The sequence below is a fragment of the Chelonoidis abingdonii genome, chromosome 1, assembly GCF_003597395.2.
Source record: "Chelonoidis abingdonii isolate Lonesome George chromosome 1, CheloAbing_2.0, whole genome shotgun sequence".
Taxonomy (NCBI): Eukaryota; Metazoa; Chordata; order Testudines; family Testudinidae; genus Chelonoidis; species Chelonoidis abingdonii.
This window is the reverse complement of record NC_133769.1, coordinates 320,863,016-320,883,728: the sequence shown is the minus strand read 5'-3', so window position 1 is coordinate 320,883,728 and position 20,713 is coordinate 320,863,016. Positions and strand designations below refer to the sequence as shown.

Below are 20,713 nucleotides of genomic sequence, written 5' to 3'. Positions count from 1 at the left end.
ATACCTGCCCCTGGAAATTTCCACTACATGCATCTGACGAAGTGGGTATTCACCCACGAAAGCTCATGCTCCAAAACGTCTGTTAGTCTATAAGGTGCCACAGGACTCTTTGCTGCATTTACAGATCCAGACTAACACGGCTACCTCTCTGATACATGAGGATTCAAATAGTTTCACAGGGTCCTTTTCACTCTTGGACCACAGCCACTTTGCCATGCTAACCACCATATAAATACTGTAGAGTAGATTTTTAGGCAGCGCACTGGCTTGGGAGTTACCACATCTTCCTTTCTGGTCAATGAAACTCATTTATAGCAAGTCAAAAGTTCACCTTTGCTGCTGCTGCAGACAGCAGCACTGCATATTAGAAGCTCCATTATCTGTCATCCAGTACACAGAGTGATCTCATTTAAAAATAATAGAGCAGGCAGATTTTACATTATTTTAAAATTGCAGTTTTGGTTGGCAGTAATCCATTTCTAACTCAGCCTTCTGACCTGGAGAATGGGGAAACGACTCTAGCCACCCAATCCACCTCCTCTGAACTGGAAGGATTATTCTTTATCTCCAAGTGTCAGTTCTGCAAATCAAGGGGATGTTTTCAAAAACAGGGAAGTGACAGTAGTGCCTTCTAACAGCACCTACTGCACACTGGGCCAAAGTCACTGCCTGGATTCCACCAGCAGTTGTAGGCTTGGGGAAATTTCACTGGAGGGAGGCTGGTACTGGCAGACGCCACACGCAACCTATGTTCTGTCGTTCGACATACGTCACAAAGCTGATGAGGTGGCCTGAGGGGAGAGAGAGAGAGGTCAGTGCATCTCGAGTTTCAGGCTGGGGCTTAAGAGTTGGTCTCCCTGGTGGATATCTACTGCCCCTTCTTTCTCCTTACCCCTCTGCCATGGTGAGTCCCATCTTTGGGATAGGAGGAACTCACTGAATAAATCAAAACCACTGGTTTTGAATTTAATTTATGGATTGGAGTATAGAATGGGTCACTCAAGAGAAGGGACAACAGAATGGGAACAATGGAATTTATGGAAAGAGTGAGTTGAAAAATAAAGGACATTTGAGGAAATCAATATAGCATAGCAGTTCTGTGACCATCACTGGGTTTATTAGTGAACAATCCAAGATGTAGTTTCTTTGGCGGCTAAGATGCAAAGAAACTCACACAAACCTACAGGGAACATAGTGAGACATGAAGAGTGTTGTATTTTTCTGTAGCTAACCAAAGTTGTTATTTAAATGGATTGCAGCCTAGACAATTGGGAGCTGTCACATTTTGTTCAAAGGAGAGGAGTGCCTGACACCAGGACCAGATACTGACAGAGCCGGACCCTTAACTCTCTGGGCTTAAGGGCAAAGACAACAAACTTCAGAGCTCCTGCAGCAGTATCCAGAACTGTCACAGAATAACAGCTGTTAGCAGACACTGAATAGATCATAAGATCCGCACTGTTCACGATTAATATACTGATTTAAATGGAATTACTCCGGACTTACACCAGTGCGAGAGGACAATAAAGCCAATAACCTTTCAAAGGCAAAGATACACAAAATTAGGGTGACCAAATAGCAAGTGTGAAAAATCAGGACAGGGGGTGGGGGTGGGGGTAACAGGCACCTATATAAGAAAAAGCCCTGAATATCGGGACTGTCCCTATAAAATTGGAACATCTGGTCACCTTACAGAAAATGGATATTATCTTAGTGTCTTTTTTAGATTATTTGAATAGCTTATTTTAGTAAATCACTAAATCAACCACTTCCACCCAAATTAGACCACTGTCAATTCACCTGTAAGATTTAGACAAAACAAATGTTTTTAGAAGTTCAGATCCATTTCAGAGTGAGAGCTCAGTTTTAAAGCAAGGATCAGGAGGAAGGGGAGCAGCCATTGTTGCATTAATGTTAATAAATGCCTCTCTCTCTCTCTTAAATTAAACAAAACAGTAATAAAAGAAAAATTCCATGGTTCATTTTATCGGATCTTAATGTCAATTCAAAGTTTAGGACTGACAGAGGATCATCAATGGCGGTACCTGGTTTACAGTTACTAACGACAAACCTATTCAGTAGTAAATTGCCATAAGGCCAGGATTGGGCTCAATAATTTTACAATCATTGTTCAGCAGTTTCTTTGCCACACAAATCCAATGACTTGATCCCATGATAAAGGCAGGGATTTACAATACAGGTTGACATCTACCCTGAAGAGGATCCTCAGCAGAAAAATTTAAAGTTGCATGTGGACTTGGGGAGGGGGAGAGAGGAGTTTGAATAGAACTGTCCACCCAGCTACGAAAAACTCACAACGGCAGGACAACAGGTATTTTAAGAGGCCTTGACTGATCTAAGGTCTAGGATCTTTGGTGCACCATCATAACAATTAATCCATCCCTGTGGATCCACTCTAATCTTTAAAAAGGCCATTTACTGTGGATTAGTAAATCAGTTTTTGTCCTTTTAGAGTTGGGCAAAGATCCAGCCAGGATGGAGAGACTCGTTTGTGCCTAATTTCATGCTAATGGGCACAACAGTGCCAGCACATTAGCTAGTGAGGTTCTCAAAGAAGCTAGCACCCAATACATCAAAGAAAAAAGCTTTCAGCACCCTGGACAAGTTCCTGATGTTCCATTCTCCTCTCACACTTCAATGGGATTTCCCTGTATCCTACCAGAGGAGAGTAGAGCCCCTTGTAAATCACAATTATGGGCAGAAGCTAGATTTGGGATCCCTTTCAGCAGAAAAGACAGCTGATTTTTCCAGCTGAACAGAGCCTTCTTTGTTATGATTTCACAATAGGACTAGTTATGATGCACCAAGTACAGACGTTTCACCCAAAGAGCTGATATATAATTATATAATTTTCAGCCGATATATTACCTGGGGTCTCCACCCGCCGGTAATGGTAGGGGTTGATGCAAACTTCTTTCTGCTTTGAGCCAAATGGGAACTCGCAACATTCCAGTGGTTTCAATTCATGGTGAGACTGTAAATCGGGCCAACGCCACACTCGGCAATAGATGACATGGGGCAGCCCCTTGCGATGAGACACCTGCAGCCTCCCATCCAAGGAGCGTGGGATTGTGACACACTTACTGGGCTGGCCAGGACAGCTCAGAGCCCTCTCAAGTTCTTCCATAGCGCCTTTCTTCTTCTTCAGTTTCTTCACCAGGGAATCCACAGCCTTCTCTGCCCACTTCTCCTCTTCATCTCCTTGCTTCCAGCCCAGCAGTCTCTTCACTGCTGGGCTGGTGAAGGAGAACAATGAGCTAATAGGGGTGCTGGAGTGCATAAGAAGCAAAGATTGTGTGTAAGTGTAAAGAGAAGCACAAATCTCTCTGCTGCTTACAAAGCTTGGGTGAAGTCTTCACAATATTCAGATGGGCAGCTGCCTTCACAGAAAGTCTCTTTCCCACATAACAGTCTTCCTAATCTTAGACACAGCTTGAAAACCTTCCAACTGGGTGGGACTCAGACCTCTCCACAATACCAAGAAAATGTCGATCAAGCCTGAAACAATAACACAATCCATAGTTAAGTTTAATACGTTTCCTGACTTATGTTTTTAATAAAATTAGATAAAAAGAGAAGTAAGTTCAAAAGTGTGTTTACTTTTCACTCCATTTGCTATTTTGGGCCCAATGCTAACCCTGGAAGCTGGTCCCTTGGTTTTTAGATTTCTCTAACGTTAGACTGAGCAAAGAGTCTAGTCACTTACAGTCAGCTTCTAGTGAATTCACTTCCTCTGGTCAGCTTCTTGAGGGCCCTCCTTAAAGCATGGGAGGTGGAGGACCTCAAGAAGCTGACCACCACAGTGACTGTGCCCAAGCAAGTCTGTACATCCTGCAACCCACAGGGCTCTGTACCTGAGAGCTTTCCTCTGTGGACAAGAAGAAAAAGACATTTGTCATGCAGCCCTAAATCATAGTGGTCTTTTTTGTTGCCCATATGACCCTACTTGCCCAGCAGATGTACATGACAAGCACTGGGAGAAAAGACTTATCATGAAAACATGAACAGCATAAGTGAATTGAAAACAGGGAGGAAGAAACACATTTATGCGTGCAAAATACACACATGCTTATTTCAATGCCATAGTGCCAGTCTCTGTGCTATGTTATAAATGAATTCAACAAGCCAGAATGATTTATCAAAAGAAAATTGAGTAGCTGATAAAGCAGCGAACTGTAATTGGTCTACATCTTTGTGTAATGACTGGATCAGTTTACCAAATAAATGGCCTGGTCCTCCCAGGAAGTGTTGAGTGCCCTCAACTCTAACTGACTGATGCTCTGCACCTCCTAGAAGCAGGCCCTAAGGCCTGTCTGGAATCAGCTAGGCAAGGCTGAGATCTCCTTAATGAGGCTTTGATCCTTAATCTGTTTAGGATCTATTAGCCAGGGGACCTGGCTACTTAGGGAAAACAGGGGTTTAAAAAGCCAGTGCCTAAGCGACCAGAGGAGCAAGCAAACAGAAGCATAAACAGAGGAGTTCTGAGAAGAGGCGAGAGCGCCAGATCCACTGAACGTTCTCTAAACTTAGGCCAATAAACCACTCCCCACCCAAACCACGACCCTCCCTGCCCCGCCCCACAAAAACAACCAACAACCCCAAAAAAGCTGCAGGAGTAAAAAGAATGCAGGCAGAAGTCCAGCAGCAGACTATCCAGCTTATTGCATGGAATGTAGCATGTATGATTACCTGCTTTGTGGGCATTCAGTGCAATGTGCTCATGGCCCTCAGAAACTGTGTATGGGCTCTTGAGCAGGGTGGTTGAACTAGAAGAGCTAAGGGAGACAAAGAGACACACAGATGTGAGTTTCTGGGACACAACAGAGTAGTCCTACCCCCAGTCTGATAGCCTCTGTGCTGTTGAGGATGAAAGTCTCAGGGAAGGAGAACATCAAAATAAAGTGGAGGGAAAGAATTCCATAGTTGGGACCTTTCTTCCAGATAATGTCATGGTATCCTCTTGTGCTGAGGATACCTCCCCAGAGATGGAATACCAGTTATTGGGAAGAGACCAGTATTAGTAATGGGGGATTCGATCTTTAGAAATATAGATAGCTGGGTTTGTGGTGACCAAGACAACCGCATGGTGAATTGCCTGCCGGGTACAAAGACTGTGGATCTCAAGACACCTAGACAGGTTTATAGGCAGTGCTGGGAAGGAGCATGGTACATGTATGCACCAATGACAGAGAAGGATAGCAAATAGATCCTGGAGGCCAATTTGAGGCTGCGAGGTAAGAGACTGACGCCCAGAACCTCCAAGGTAACATTTTTTGAAATGCTTCCAGTTCCATGTGCAGGGCCAGCTAGACAGGCAAAACTGCATTAGGAGATAATGATGTAGGGAGGGTTATTGGTTTATAGGAACTGCGGAATATTTGGGAAAGGAAGAGCCTAAACCAAAACAGAACCAGACTGCTGGCATGTAAAATTAAAAAGATCATAGAGGAATTTTTAAACTACAGGCTGGGGTAAAGCTGACAGGTGCAGAGGAGCACACAGTTTGGACAGAGACATACCATATGGGAGGCTGTATTAATAAGGATAGAATTTGATAAGTACCGATAGGAACTGCAGAGAAAAAAACAGTCATATGACAAAAAGTCCCATTCAACTCCATCACGTGGAAAGAAGACAACTAAAAAGTGACAAATTATATACGTGCTTGTATACGGATGCTAGAAGTCTAAATACTAAGATGGGTAAACTTGAGTGCCTAGTATTAAGTGAAGATATTGACAGAGTAAGCATCACAGAAATTTGTTGGAATGATGACAATCAACGGGACATGGTAAAACCAGGCGACAAAAATATGTAGGAATTACAGAGTAGGTTGTGCTGGTGGGGGAGTGGCAGTATATGTAAAAGAAAGCATAGAGTCAAATACACTAAAAATCTTAAATGAATCAAACTGTACCATAGAATTTCCATGGATAGAAATTCCATGCTTGAAGAGTACAGAAGTAGGAATATACTACTGATGACCTGACCAGGCTGGCGATGGTGAGTGTGAAATGTCTGGGGAGGCTAGAGAGGATATAAAAATAGAGAACTCAATAATAATGGGGGATTGCAACTATCTCCATATTGACTGGGTACATGTCACCTCAGGAGGGGATGCAGAGGGAAAGTTTCTAGACATCTTAAATTATTGCTTCTTGGAACCCACAAAGGGAGAGGCAATTCTTGATTTAGTCTCAAGTGAAGCACAGGATCTGGCCCAAGAGGGTGAATATAGCTCAACCACTCGGTAATAGCAACTGTCATATAATTAAATTTAACATTCGGAAGGAGTGGGGGGAGAGAGAAATACCAAAGGAGACCAGCACAGTAACATTTAATTTCAGAAAGGGGGACTACCCAAAAATAAGGAAGCTAGCTGAAATAGAAATTAAAAAGGTACCGACACAACAGTGAAATGCCTGCAAGCTGCATGGAATTTTAAAAAACAAACACCACCACCATAACATAGGTTCATACTAAACATACCCCTCCATTTAAAACAAAAAACAGGGAAAAAGCCAGCCCAAAATGCCACCCTAGCTAAAAAACCAGAGTAAAAGTGGCAGTTAAAGGCAACAAAGCATCATTTAAAAACTAGAAGTCAAATATCACTGGAGGAAAACAGAAAGGAGCATAAACTCTGTCAAGTCAAGTGTAAAAGTAAAATAAGGCAGGTCAAATAAGAATTTGAAGAACAACTAGCAAAAGACAAAAAAACTAATAGTAAATTTTTTTAAGTACATCAGAAGCAGGAAGCCTGCCAAACAATCTGTGGGGCCACCGGACAATCAAGGTGCTAAAGAAGCACTCAAGAAAGACAATGCCATTGCAGAGAAACTGAATGAATACTTTGCATCAGTCTTCACTGCAGAGGATGAGAGGGAGATTCCCATACTTGAGCCATTTGTTTTAAAGATGACAAATCTGAGAAACTGTCCTAGATTGAGGTGTCAATAAAGGAGGTTTTGGAACAAATTGATAAATTAAACACTAATAAGTTTCCAGGACCAGAAGGATCTCAAGTTTAAAATTGCAGAACTACTTAGCGTGGTATGTAACCCACCCCTTATATCAACTTCATGTGATGCCGATGCTTAAAAAAAGGCTCTAGAGGCGATTCTGGCAATTACATGCTGATAACCCTAAAATCAGTACCAGGCAAATTGGTTGAAACGATAGTGAAGTACAGAATTATCCAAAACATAAATGAATATGATTTATTGGAGAAGAGTTAAGACAGCTTTTCTAAAGAGAAATCATGCCTTATCAATCTATTAGAATTCTTTGAGGGAAGTTAACAAACATAGGCACTAGGGTGATCCAGTGAATATAGTGTACTTGGACTTTCAGAAAGCCTTTGACAAAGTCCCTCATGAAAGGCTCTTAAGCAAAGAATGCAGTCATGAAATAAGAAGGAATGTCAGTATGGATTAGTAACTGATAAAAGATAGGAAACAAAGAGTAGGAATACATGGTCAGTTTTCAGAATGGAGAGAGGAACCAGCAGTATCCCCCAAGGATCTATACTGGGATCAGTGCTGTTCAACATATTCATAAATGATTTGGGAAACGGGGTAAACAGTGAGGTGGCAAAGTTTGCAGATAATACAAGATTAGTCAAGATAGTTAAGTCCAAAGTAGTATGTGAAGAGCTACAAAGGGATCTCACAAAACTGGGCAACAAACTGGCAGCTGCAGTGGTACAGGTGCCAGCAAACAGAGCTGTAAACAGGGGAGTATGAGTGGGAGTTTACAGGGTAAGTTTAGGGGAAGACTAAGAGAGGCAGGCAGAGGTACAGACAGGCTACTGAAGGGAGTGTGTGGTGTTCTAGCGGTGTCATGGTGTTTGTTGGGGGGTTGTTTTGCTGTGAGTGGTGGTGTTTTGGGTTGGTTTGTGTTTCCCAGATTTACAGGATTTAGGTGGGAAGCCTATGACAGATACAGAGGCAGTAGTTGTAGTGACCCAAGCAGTGGAAGACACAATGAAGATGACTGGATGTGGAAGTTGTGGCATGTACATGATCCTGGAGGGGGTACCTGATAGGAGTTTCATCTGCATGAAGTGCCGCCTGATAGAGCTGATGGAAGAAAAGATCCGAGGATTGGAGATGCAGGCGGAAATTCGGGTCGAGTTTAGAAGCGGGTTCAAGCGGATGATGGAGCAAAGACATGATGAGGTTGAAGGGAAAAGCTCAGACTTGCAGATGGAAGCAGGACCAAAGAACTCTGAGAGGAGACTGCTGGGTGAGTAAAGTGGATGGTGGAAGCATGTGACTAAGCGAACCAGGCAGAGGAAAAGATGGGCTAGTGAAGGAGCAACACAGCTCAGGAATAGGTTTGCGGAGTTGGAAAATGAAGAAGGGGCACAGCAGGTGGTCGCTGAAGGTGAGAGGGCAAGTGTAGGGAGCCAGGGTGGCTTCCCTCTGAACCTGAGGGTAAAGAGCCGCTCTCTCAGCCTGAGTGGCAGGGCCAGGCCAAGCTTACTCCACCCCCTGGAAGGGGAGGAGTGGAACAGGAAGGGGTAGCTCAGGGCAGCACCAGGGAGGGAGGCAGACACCGACTGTGGGCTGCTCCCTTCAGACTCTGCTGCCACGCCAGGGGAGGCCCAGGACCAGAGGAAACCTGACCTGGAGGAAGGACTGGGGCTACCAGGACTGCCAGCAGCTGAGTACCCAGAGGGACTGGAGGAGTCTGAGGCGGAGGGGGAGCTGGAGCTGCCAGCAGCCGCGTACCAGGAGGAGCCTGAGCCAGAGGGAGAGTGGGAGCTGCCAGCAGTTGACTACCCGGATGAACTGGAGGGACTAGAGGGACTTGTACGAGCAACCGGGTAGGAAGTAGCCCAGGGACAGAACTGCACCGCGGTGAGTTTATTTTGCGAAAGGACCCCCTGACCCAGTGGCGGGACCCTCGCCCCACCACTGTCAGGGCCCTGGGCTGGAACGCAGCAGTGTAGGGTGCGCCTGTATTCCCCTACTTGGCCAACTCACCTTGGGAGCAGAATCCAGACAGCGCCACAGACTTTTGCCGGTGCTCCCCTGCCTGAGGGGCGTGCCACAAACTCTGGCTGGCGCTGTTCCCCCCACTAATTCCCCAGTGACAGAAGCGTGACCCAGGCCGGCCAGCGAGGCTGTAGCTCCCCACCGCCCCCTAGCAGCTCGGTGGGCCAACCGACATAATTCACAGCAAGGAAGAAGAGAAGAGCAGCTAGCCCTATAAGGAGTGGGGAAGAGTCAATGTAGATGACACCAAACATGAGCCCCAGGAGGATATGGGATGGGTTGCAGAGGATTGCAAGGGTGAATAGGAATTGAGAGGACTTGCAGCCAGAGGGAACAGGGGATAGAACAGAGAATCGCACCATCACCAGGAAAAGGCAGATCTCCATGATTGGGGACTCCTTACCAAGAAGAATAGACAAGCCTGTAACCAGAACTGATCCAGAGAACAGAAAGGTGTGCTGTCTGTCAGGTGCTAAGATACAAGATGTGGACCTGAGGAAGAGGATCCTAACGGGAGCGGGAAAGAATCCGCTGATTGTCCTTCATGTGGGAACGAATTATATGGCTAGATTCTCGCTGGAACATATCAAGGGAGACTATGCCAGGCTGGGGAAGACGCTTAAGGAAATCGAGGCTCAGGCGATCTTCAGTGGGATTCTGCCTGTTTCTAGAAAAGGGGAACAAAGGTGTGACAAGATTATGGTGATCAACAGATGGCTCAGACAGTGGTGCTATCTGAAGGGCTTTGGGATGTATGGCCACTGGGAGGCATTCATGGACAGAGGACTGTTCTCTTGGGATGGACTTCACCTGAGAAGGGAGGGAAATAGACTTCTAGGATGTAGGTTGGCACAACTGATTAAGAGAGCTTTAAACTAGGAATTGGGGGAAGATGGTTGGGAGATGTCCAGGTAATCTCAACGCCGGATTTTAACATTGAGAGGGAAGAAAACGAAGCAAGAAAGTATCAGAGGGGTAGCCGTGTTAGTCTATGTGACTAGGTTTTTTATTTCAAAAGGGCTAACTTTAAAGAATTAAGGAAATTAGTTAGGGAATGTGATTGGACTGAAGAACTTGGGGGATCTAAAGGTGGAGGAGGAGCCTGGAATTACTTCAGTCAAAGTTGCAGAAACTATCAGAAGCCTGCATCCCAAGAAAGGGGAAAAAATCATAGGCAGGAGTTTGTAGACCAAGCTGGATGAGCAAGCATCTCAGAGAGGTGATTAAGAAAAAGCAGAAAGCCTACAAGGAATGGAAGATGGGAGTGATCAGCAAGGAAAGCTACCTTATTGAGGTCAGAACATGTAGGGATAAAGTGAGAAAGGCCAAAAGCCATGTAGAGTTGGACCTTGCAAAGGGAATTAAAACCAATAGTAAAAGGTTCTATAGCCATATAAATAAGAAGAAAACAAAGAAAGAAGAAGTGGGACCTGCTAAACACTGAGGATGGAGTGGAGGTTAAGGATAATCTAGGCATGGCCCAATATCTAAACAAATACTTTGCCTCAGTCTTTAATGAGGCTAATGAGAGGAGCTTAGGGATAATGGTAGTAGATGACAAATGGAATGAGGATATGGAGGTAGATATTACCACATCCGAGGTAGAAGCCAAACTCAACAGCTTAATGGGACAAATCAGGGGGCCCAGATAATCTTCATCCAAGAATATTAAAGGAACTGGCACATGAAATTGCAAGCCATTAGCAAGAATTTTTAATGAATCTGTAAACTCAGGGGTTGTACCGTATGACTGGAGAATTGCTAACATAGTTCCTATCTTTAAGAAAGGGAAAAAAGTGATCCGGGCAACTACAGGCCTGTCAGTTTGACATCTGTAGTATGCAAGGTCTTGGAAAAAATTTTGAAGAAAAAGTAGTCAAGGACATTGAGGTCAATGGTAATTGGGACAAAATACAACATGGTTTTACAAAAGGTAGATCGTGCCAAACCAACCTGATCTCCTTCTTTGAGAAGGTAACAGATTTTTTAGACAAAGGAAATGCAGTGGATCTAATTTACCTCGATTTTCAGTAAGGCATTTGATACGGTTCCACATGGGGAATTATTAGTTAAATTGGAAAAGATGGGGATCAATATGAAAATGAAAGGTGGATAAGGAACTGGTTAAAGGGGAGACTACAACGGGTCGTACTGAAAGGTGAATGTCAGGCTGGAGGGAGGTTACTAGTGGAGTTCCTCAGGGATCAGTTTTGGGACCAATCTTATTTAATCTTTTTATGACTGACCTTGGCACAAAAAGGGAATGTGCTAATAAGTTTGCAGGATGACACAAAGCTGGGAGTATTGCCAATACAGAGAAAGGACTGGGATATCATACAGGAAGATCTGGATGACCTTGTAAACTGGAGTATAGTAATAGGATGAAATTTAATAGTGAAAAGTGCAAGGTCATGCATTTAGGGATTAATAACAAGAACTATTGTTATATAAGCTGGGGAGGCATCAGTTGGAAGTAACAGAGGAGGAGAAGGACCTCGGAGTGTTGTTTGATCACAGGATGACTATGAGCCACCAATATGATATGGCCATGAAAAAAGCTAATGAGGTCTTGGGATGCATCAGGCGAGGTATTTCCAGTAGAGATAAGGAGGTGATAGTACTGTTATACAAGGCACTGGTGAGACCTCATCTAGAATATTGTGCGCATTTCTGGTCTCCCATGTTTAAGAAGGATGAATTCAAACTGGAACAGGTTCAGAGAAGGGCTACTAGGATGATCCGAGAAATGGAAAACCTGTCATATGAAAAGAAACTCAAAGAGCTTGGCTTGTTTAGCCTAACCAAAAGAAGGCTGAGGGGAGATCTGATTGCTCTCCATAAATATATCAGAGGAATAAGTACCAGGGAGGGAGAGGAATTATTTAAGCTCAGTACCAATGTGGATACAAGAACAAATGGATATAAACTGGCTATCAGGAAGTTTAGACTTGAAATTAGACGAAGGTTTCTAACCATCAGAGAAGTGAAGTTCTGGAACAGCCTTCCAAGGGGAGTAGTGGGGGCAAAAGACATATCTGGCTTCAAGGCTAAGCTTGATAAGTTTATGGAGGGGATGGCATAATGGGATAGCCTAATTTTGCCAATTAATTTGTCTTTGACTACTAGCAGTAAATATGCCCAATGGCTTGTGATGGCATGTTAGGTGGGATGGGATCTGAATAACTACAGAGAATTCTTTCCTGGGTGTCTAGTTGGTGAGTCTTGCCCACATGCTCTGGGTTTAGCTGATCGCCATATTTGGGGTTGGGAAGGAATTTTCCTCCATGGCAGATTGGCAGAAGCCCTTGGGGTTTTCGCCATCCTCTGCAGCATGGGGCATGGGTCACTTACTAGAAGATTCTCTGCACCTTGAAGTCTTTAAACCATGATTTGAGGACTTCAATGGCTCAGACACAGGTTTGATACAGGAGTAGGTGGGTGAGATTCTGTGCCCTGCATTGTGCAGGAGGTCAGACTAGATGATCATAATGGTCCCTTCTGACCTTAAAGTCTATGATTCTTTGAGTCTAGATAAAATTCAGTGCTGATAAATGCAAAGTAATGCGTATTGGAAAACAATCTCAACTATACATACAAAACGATGCGATCTAAATTAGCTGTTTCCACAATGGCTCCAAGATCTCTTTCTCGAGTGGTTAGTTCCTGAAAACATCCATTCAACATGCAGCAGCAGTCATAAAAAGCGGACAATGTTAGTCGTATGCAGTGTGGTAGCCATGTGAGTCCCAGGATATTACAGAGAAAAGATAAGTGAGTTAATATCAGAAGACCTCTGTGTAGCTCAAAAGCTTGTCTCTCTCACCAACAGAGGTTGGTTGGTCCAATAAAAGATATTAACTCAACTACCTTGTCTCTTTAGGAACCACTAGGAAAGGGATAGATAAGTCAGTAATCATAATGCCACCATATAAGTCAATGGTATCTCCACACCTTGAATACTGCATGCAGTTCTGATCACCCCCCATAGGTGCTGTTGTAGCTTCCTACTCAGATTTGAACCTTAGCGTTCATAAACTGAGAAGCTAGCATGAACCCTCTACCAGCTTAGATCTGATTTCGCTGCCACCAGCAGGAATTTCCAGGGCCTGACTCCCTCGGGTCTCCCCAAAACGTTCCCTGGGGAACCCCAAGACTCAGATGCCCTGAGTCTTACAACAAAGGGAAATAACCTCCTCCTCTTGTCTCCTCTTTACCCCCTCCCAGGCTTCCCCTGGAAGATACAGCTTCAAGTCCTTGAAACACAAGCACCGAAAGATTAAGTATCTCTCCCCTCCCCCCTCCTTCTTCCCCTGAGGCTGTTCAGATCCACCCTCCGTAGATCTAACACAAAGAGAATTTCCCTTCCCTTCGTTCCTTAGCCTACCCAGAGAAAACTCAAACAGGTCTTAAAAAGAAAGCTTTATATAAAAAGAAAGAAAAACACATAAACATAGTCTCTGTATCAAGTTGACAATACAGGGTCAATTGCTTAAAAGAAAAAATGAATAAACAACCTTATTCAAAAAGAAATACAATTTAAACATTCCAGCAACTACACACATGTAAATACAAAAACAAAAAAAAAACCTATATTGTCTTATACCTGTACTTACAACTGGGAAACAGAAGATTAGAAGCTTGAAGATAGAAAGATCCCTCTCATAGCCGAGAGACAGACAAAAGACACAGACCCAAACATTCCCTCCCTGAGCTTTGAAAAATCCGGTTTCCTGATTGGTCCTCTGGTCAGGTGTTTGGTTCCCTTTGTTAACCCTTTACAGGTGAAAGAAACATTAACCCTTAGCTATCTGCTTATGACAGGTGCTGGAACAAGGAGCACTGGGGATGTGGCAGCTTGAAGGGGTTTCCATCATATACAGGGTGTACAGTTTGGTTCAATGGCTCTCAGCAGTCCTAATATACAAATTGTTCCAGTGCCCTGCCACCATATCTCAAAAAAGTGAATATTAGAAATGGAAAAAGTACAGAGAAAGGCACCCCCCCCCCAAGATGGATAAGTAAAAATGGAAATTTTTTATGACCCATTCCTAAGCCAACTCTATAATTCAGGAGTCGGCAAACTTTGGCTCCCGGGCCATCAGGATAAGCCGCTGGCAGGCCGAGAAGGTTTGTTTACCTCGAGTGTCCGCAGGCACAAAGTAAACAGTGTCCTGGCCCACCAGAGGCTTACCCTGATGGGCTGGGACAGCAACTGGTGGGGAAATTGGGGGTGGAGGGCAGAAGCTGGGGGTCAGGGGAGTAACCCCTGTGACCACCCCCCACATGATCCCACTCCTAGCCTGGAACCCCACACTCTCCTCATCCCATCCCTTCCCACCTTAGCTGGGGCAGGCCAGGGAAGGATGTCTCTGGCCTGGCCGGAACTGCTCCAGCAGGCTGGGCAGCGCAGCTGCAGCCTGCCAGCCCTGGAGCTGCAGCTGCTTCAGAGGCTGGGGGAAAAGCAGTGTGGCCAGAAGCGAAGAAACTCTGATCCCAACTCTTCCCTTCTGATTCTGCTGGCTGTACTGCCTCTCCTTGCTCCCTCTGTTGGGGAGAGGGGCTATGTCCCACCTCTCCCTCTCTATACCTGTTCATAAGCCGACCCTCTTCTCTGATGCTTCCCTTTTTTACTAAAAAATAAATATCAGGTACTTCTTCACACCATGCACAGTCAACCTGTTGCCAGGTGACGTTGTGAAGTCCAAAACTATAACTGGGTTCAAAAAAGAATTAGATACATTCATGGAGGATAGGTCTATCAGTGGGTATTAGTCAAGATGGTCAGGGATGCAACCCCATGCTCTGGGTATTCCTAAGCCTTTGACTCCCAGATGCTGGGTCTAGGCAACAGGGGATGGATTACTTGATAATTGCCCTGTTCTGTTCATTCCCCAAAGCATCTGGCATTGGCTCTGTCAGAACAGGATACTGGGCTAGACAGACGTTTGGTCTGACCCAGTAGTCAGATATTCAGACTCTACTCTGCACACAGCTATTAAGTTTGGGCTGCTCCAAATTCCAGCCTCATGAGAGAAAACAAAACCTGAATAGGAAGGAGCCCTGATGACGACTAGTGGATCAGGCCCTACGGCAGGGGAAAATGGGGCACATTTTGTATCTGAGGGGTGTCCCCAGGCATTAATGTATGTATACAACTGTTCTTGATAAGGTAATGTAATTTTACAATTAGCAGATCTGAAAGCATACGTGGAATACAAACTTACATACGTAAGAATATTGTTCTGAGATTTTTTTCCATTTTGAACAAGGTTTTAAATAAACACATTAATCTCTTCCAGTCAAATTAAATAATTCAACAGTGACTCAGCATGAGCCTGAACACTATTGTTGTTAGTGGGAGAGAAGCCAAGGGTACGTGTATAAAAGCAAAAGCAGTGCTCTGCAGACCACATGATGAAGTCTAAGATAAGGCTGTATTGTACAATTTCCTTTCACCCTCCTTCACTTCTCTCTTAAAACAATAATTTACAAAAAAAAAAAATCTAAATGATCATATAAAGTATAAATGGTATTAAATGCCACTTTTAGATATACATACCCTATACTGCTATTGACTAACATTATCATCAGAACATCCTACTTCAGGGCTATTAGATTACAGAATACTGCAGGCTGCTCAGCAGATGAAACCATTTGTTCCTGTGCCTAGATGTTCCATTAGGAAATACTTAGGCAGCCTCTCTGCTATAGTGCTGTAAAGACAGAAATATGGTAATTCACAACTTAATTTAATTTAAACAATCTTTTAGGACCACATTTGTTTCAGACATAAGCATCTCGTATCCAGCAACTTAAACTGGTAGTGGGTGCCTGCATCACTGCCAGGTTAAAGTCCTAAAATGCTTTAAGCAATGTTGGAGTGTGACATGTTGCCAGCGTTGATAGTCTGACATGTGTTCCTATGCAGATGATTTGAGTCCATGGGAAAAGTGTGTCTCAACTCTGATGATCAAACTCTACAGTTTTACAAAGTCATGAGCTTTACCATTTGACCTCCAGTGTTACCACCAGTTCTGGTATCACTGTTTCTGAATTTCAAGCTTTGTGGTGATAGCACATGCAACATTCGTGTGAATGCCTTGCATCATTCAGTCAATAGTTACTTCTCTAGCATACCTCACTTTCCACAGAGCTCAGGATGGAAGGGTAAGACAGCATGAAGCCATCTACCCTTCCACTGACTCCTTCTGTGATAGGAACACCCTTTTAGAGGGACCCCAGGGCTGCTGTAGGCTACAGAATACCCTGGCAGTGTGGCTCTACTGAAGTCATGCTGCTAGGGAGTCTGACACAAGAGGAGAGGACTGCAGAGGACACAGAGTCATCATATGCTTGCTGTTTTGTGACCTGATCCAACTCCCAATTAAGTCAGTGAAATGGCATCTAGTAAGTTAATGGAAGCTGCATCAGTTTGTCCAGCAGGAGCACACAGCCCTGGCATGGTAGAGCCCTGCATTCAGGAATGGATCTTGGGAGTCTCAGACTCTGGGACAATTCAAGTAGTTCCCAATGGTGCAGCCAATGGAACTTATTTCTGGACAGAGGACTAGCACAAGGCTTATGCATCACTTATGACCCATTTAAATCCAATTTTGAGGACTTTAGTGGTGCATAGCCCTTGTGCCGATCTTCTACACGGGTGGATTTCACCCAACAGGTATAATCCTGCTCTTGTTGAAGTCAATGGGAAAAGTTCCACTGGTGTTAAAGAAAACAGGACATGGCTACAAGCCACTGTGTAGAGAGCAGAAGCCAGTTTTGCCTAATACTGTGTACATACATATCTACAGTAAGAACTGCACCCTACTGCACATTCATCCAGGACACAGTGTAAGATTGTCTTGCTCTCACCGTACACCCAACCGACTCACAAGCAGCACGGGTACCAGTCTAGAAGAAGACTGCTGTCATCAGTCTCGGTGTCACTGAAACGGCTAAATATGTGCGCAGAGTAGATATTCTCAGAGGGCTGTCTAGACATATACTGTGCAATACTTTGGGATATTGCCAGACACTGGGAAACGGTGAATCTATAGGACAGCAACTAAACCACTACAAGAATCGAAGGGAAAAGAAACCATCTGCAGATAAAATGTCTCCAATATAAAGGACTGTGTGTTTAAAGTGATACTATCTGTAACTTTCTTACATATTCCTGTTACAGCTAACACCTCAGATTACTGTAACTGAAAGAGATCATAGGGAAAGAGTGTCTTTTTTCCCCAGAGGTTTTTCTAAATGTGTGCCTTTGACACCACTTTGTGTATATTCTGTTTCACTGCAGTCATTTCTTTGTGCAGGTCTTTCACACAGCAACAAAGGACAGAAAAACAATTTTTTAAAATATGAAAGTCTGGTAAAGTCACATACATTTGGGTCTAAAATGAGTACACTGCCATATCATAACTAGCTCTTATATAGTGTTTTCCATCAGTAGATCTCAAAGAAAGCAGGAAATCAGTATCATTAGCCCCATTGTACAGATGGAAAATTGAGGCAGAGAGGTGAACTGAGATCAGTGGTAGAACTGGGAACAGAATCCAGGTCCCTGGGTGTAAGTCCAGTGCTGTATCCACTAGGCTATGCTAACTCCCATAACAAGGTACAGTTGAGAGACATGGAACTAAAGCTGAGGTGGTGAGAAACACAGAGAAACCATTTTGAAAGGGAAGAAAGGGAAACCAGGCAAGCAGACAGCACAGGAGGAAAAAAGCTGAAGGGAAGGAAAAAAATATGAGGTAAGATGGAAGCATTTTATTGAAGCTGCAGATTAAGCGTGAAGATGAAAGGAGGCCTGCAGCTGAAGGGAATTCAATGACCCACACACTGAGTTTATTGTAAGTGGCCTGTATTTTGAATTTCAATTTCACTTTATCTACACAGTTGAACACTAGGCCCCACCCTCCTTTGTCATTCACAATTTCTAAACCCTGCCGAACATGTCTGAACATGTATACCCTTTAATCTAGCTTTAACTTGTTTATACTAACTGTGACTTGAGAGAAGGATTTTTGATAATGGTAATTCTAAACTTTGTCTTTCTGTCACATGCAAGTACTAGCAAAGCACCTGGGGTGAAATCCTTGCCCTACTGAAAGCAATGCGGGTTTTGCTACTGAATTCAACACGGTCCGGATTTTATCCCAGAAATGTAACCCTTAAAGAATTCTCTCACTCACTCACCTTTGAATGACATGTAGTGTGATGAGAGAGATCTTCACTCCTTTCTCCCTGAGCACTGCAATCCGTCCCAGACCTCCTACCCATGATTCTCAAACTACTGCAGCTGTATGGTACTGCTAGTGACTCCCCATGCCCAATGGAAAGAGAGTCAGCCACTTCTACAGCATCAGACCTCTTAGCTCGGACCCTGCAAGGCCTTCTTAAGGTACGTCTATACTGCAATAAAAGACCTGCAGCATGGTTGTGGCTGGCCCAAGTCAGCTGACTTGGGCTCGTGGGTGTTGGGGGTATGGGGCTAAAAACTGCAATGGAGATGTTTGGGCTCAGGCTGGAGCACAAGCTCTGAAAGTGCATGAAGGGGGTGGGTCTCAGAGCCTGGGCTCCAGCCTGGGCCTGAACAATACAATAGTGTTGCGGGGTTTTATTGCAACATAAACATACCTTTTCGGGGCTGGCATCTGTGAGTGAGGAGGAGGCAGGTTCTCCCAATCTAGCAAAGAATCCACAAGATAGATAATAAGGCTAAATTAACTTTCTTACACAGCTCCTTTCACTACGGAACCTTAAAGGGGGTAAGAGCCTCAGGGCAGCTTCAGGCTGGAGCAGCAGAGAGCCCTTGAGCCAGTATGGAAGCACTCAGCATTCATGAAGACATCTCTGTGTCTCCAATAGATCCCTGACATCTGTGTAGGACTCACAACACCCATGGGGGCTTCCGGACTCAACCCTCTGCTACGTCCACTGGGGTCAAATTGCCTTTCTCTGCACACAGACTCGGGAGGGATTCGGGGCCTTTCAGATTTCTTTACATGGCGTTTTGCCAAACCCTGTCATTCTTTCAAGTCTTTCCATCCACTTACTGTGATTCACACAAATGGCCCAATCCTGCAGCCCTTCCAAAGCCCACTGTAATCAATGGTAGTTTCAGATACAGAGCTTGCAGGATCAGGCCCAAAGGAAGTATCAATTGTCTTCATCTCAGATGGCTATTGCTCTGATCTTACAGTTTACTGCTGTGATGGGAGGAGCAATGCAAGAGAATCACTATGGAGGCAGGCCTCCCTTCACTACAGAGGGGGTTAACTCCCCATGGTGGGAGTAGCTAACCCCACCCCACCCACCTTGCAGGAAGTGCACAGGCAGGACAGGAAGTATAAGAGTAGGGCTCTGCAGTTGGGGCCAGACTGGAGAAGGAGGCAGACAGTCCCTCCCAGAGAGCCGAGCCCTCAGCAGAATCCAGGACCAGCCGTGGGGAAGAAAGTCTACCCACTGCCCCAGGAGACAAAAGACCCTGAGAAGACACCGGAGTAAGGGTCACCTGACTGTAAATCTGAGAGCCAGAGCTCAGTAGTGACAGAGCAGCACCAGCCAGAACCAGTAGGAAGTAGCCCTGAGAAACAAGAGGTTGGTTCAGTTGCACTGCCGGAATGTGAGGCAGCAATGGCACATTTCTCTGTGGCAGGATCGCCCACTCCTGCTAGGGCCCTGGGCTGGGACCTGGTGGAACAAGTCCCCTTACCCTCTGACCCCAGTCCTGTATGCGGGGCTGGATGCACACTAACCTTTAAGCCAGAAGGCTGAAGTCAGACTGTTGCTGTTTGCCCCATCAGGAGGGCCATAGACTGTTTAAGTGCTTAGAACATACCTAGAGGGCCAGGCCCATAGACTATTGTTCATCCTGGCCAGGAGAACAGGACTACTGGCTCACTGGGGTGTGCGCAATCCTCCTTCTGAAGACCTGAACTGCCGTTCGGCTGACTTGCATGGTCACAGGTCAGACCACCTGACGAACATCCAGTAGGCATGCAGACTTCCTGATGCCACCAGAAGGGAGTGCCCTTGACCCCGAGAGGGAAGAACAATGTGGTGGAGAACTCAGGCATCATCCCACCCCTGAGTCAAGGGGATGAGCCAAGGGCTAACCAGAGACCACCCTACAGAAGGGGGACAAAAAGAGACCCCACTGTGATGGACTCATGGAAAGCCAGCAGCGGCTCCTTCAACAGCTGGGTAGTCAGCAGCAACAAGAGAGTTGGGGGCCCAGCACCAGGAGCAGCAGCAATGCCTGCAGCAGCTCGCTACCCTACTACGACACCTCTTACCCCTAACCCTGGTGGAGAAGCGACTCAGACTGGCCCTGCAGCGCCTGTATACTTGGCTAAGATGAGCTCCAACAACAATCCAGAGGTTGGTCTTGTCATGTTTGAGAGGGCCACCTCAGGAGCCAACTGGCCCCCTGAGCAGTGAGCCACCCTTTTGGCTCCATAACTAATGAGCCCAGCCTAAGCTGTGTACCAAGGACTCCTAGTGGCCGACACCCAAGACTATGGGTGCCTGAAAAGTGATGCCCTCGACATCATGCCCAAGATGCATCAGCAACGACTGTGCAGAAAGACACACCCACCCGGGGCCAGGCTGAGGATGGTTGCACAGCAGCTCAAAGATGCATGGTGGTGGTGGTTACAATCTGAGGGCTTGTCTACACT

General features: G+C 45.1%; 1 protein-coding gene across 2 annotated transcripts in view; it reads right to left on the bottom strand.

The window, feature by feature from the left end:
* Positions 1-20,713, bottom strand: part of SMAD9 (SMAD family member 9) — a 74,632-nt gene that overhangs the window by 41,107 nt on the left and 12,812 nt on the right. For both annotated transcript variants that reach the window (XM_032805925.2, XM_032805926.2), the window contains exon 2: positions 2,890-3,519. In XM_032805925.2, the coding sequence (XP_032661816.1) occupies positions 2,890-3,301 (412 nt within the window). In that variant the 5' untranslated portion in view covers positions 3,302-3,519. The remainder of the gene's footprint in view (positions 1-2,889; positions 3,520-20,713) is intronic.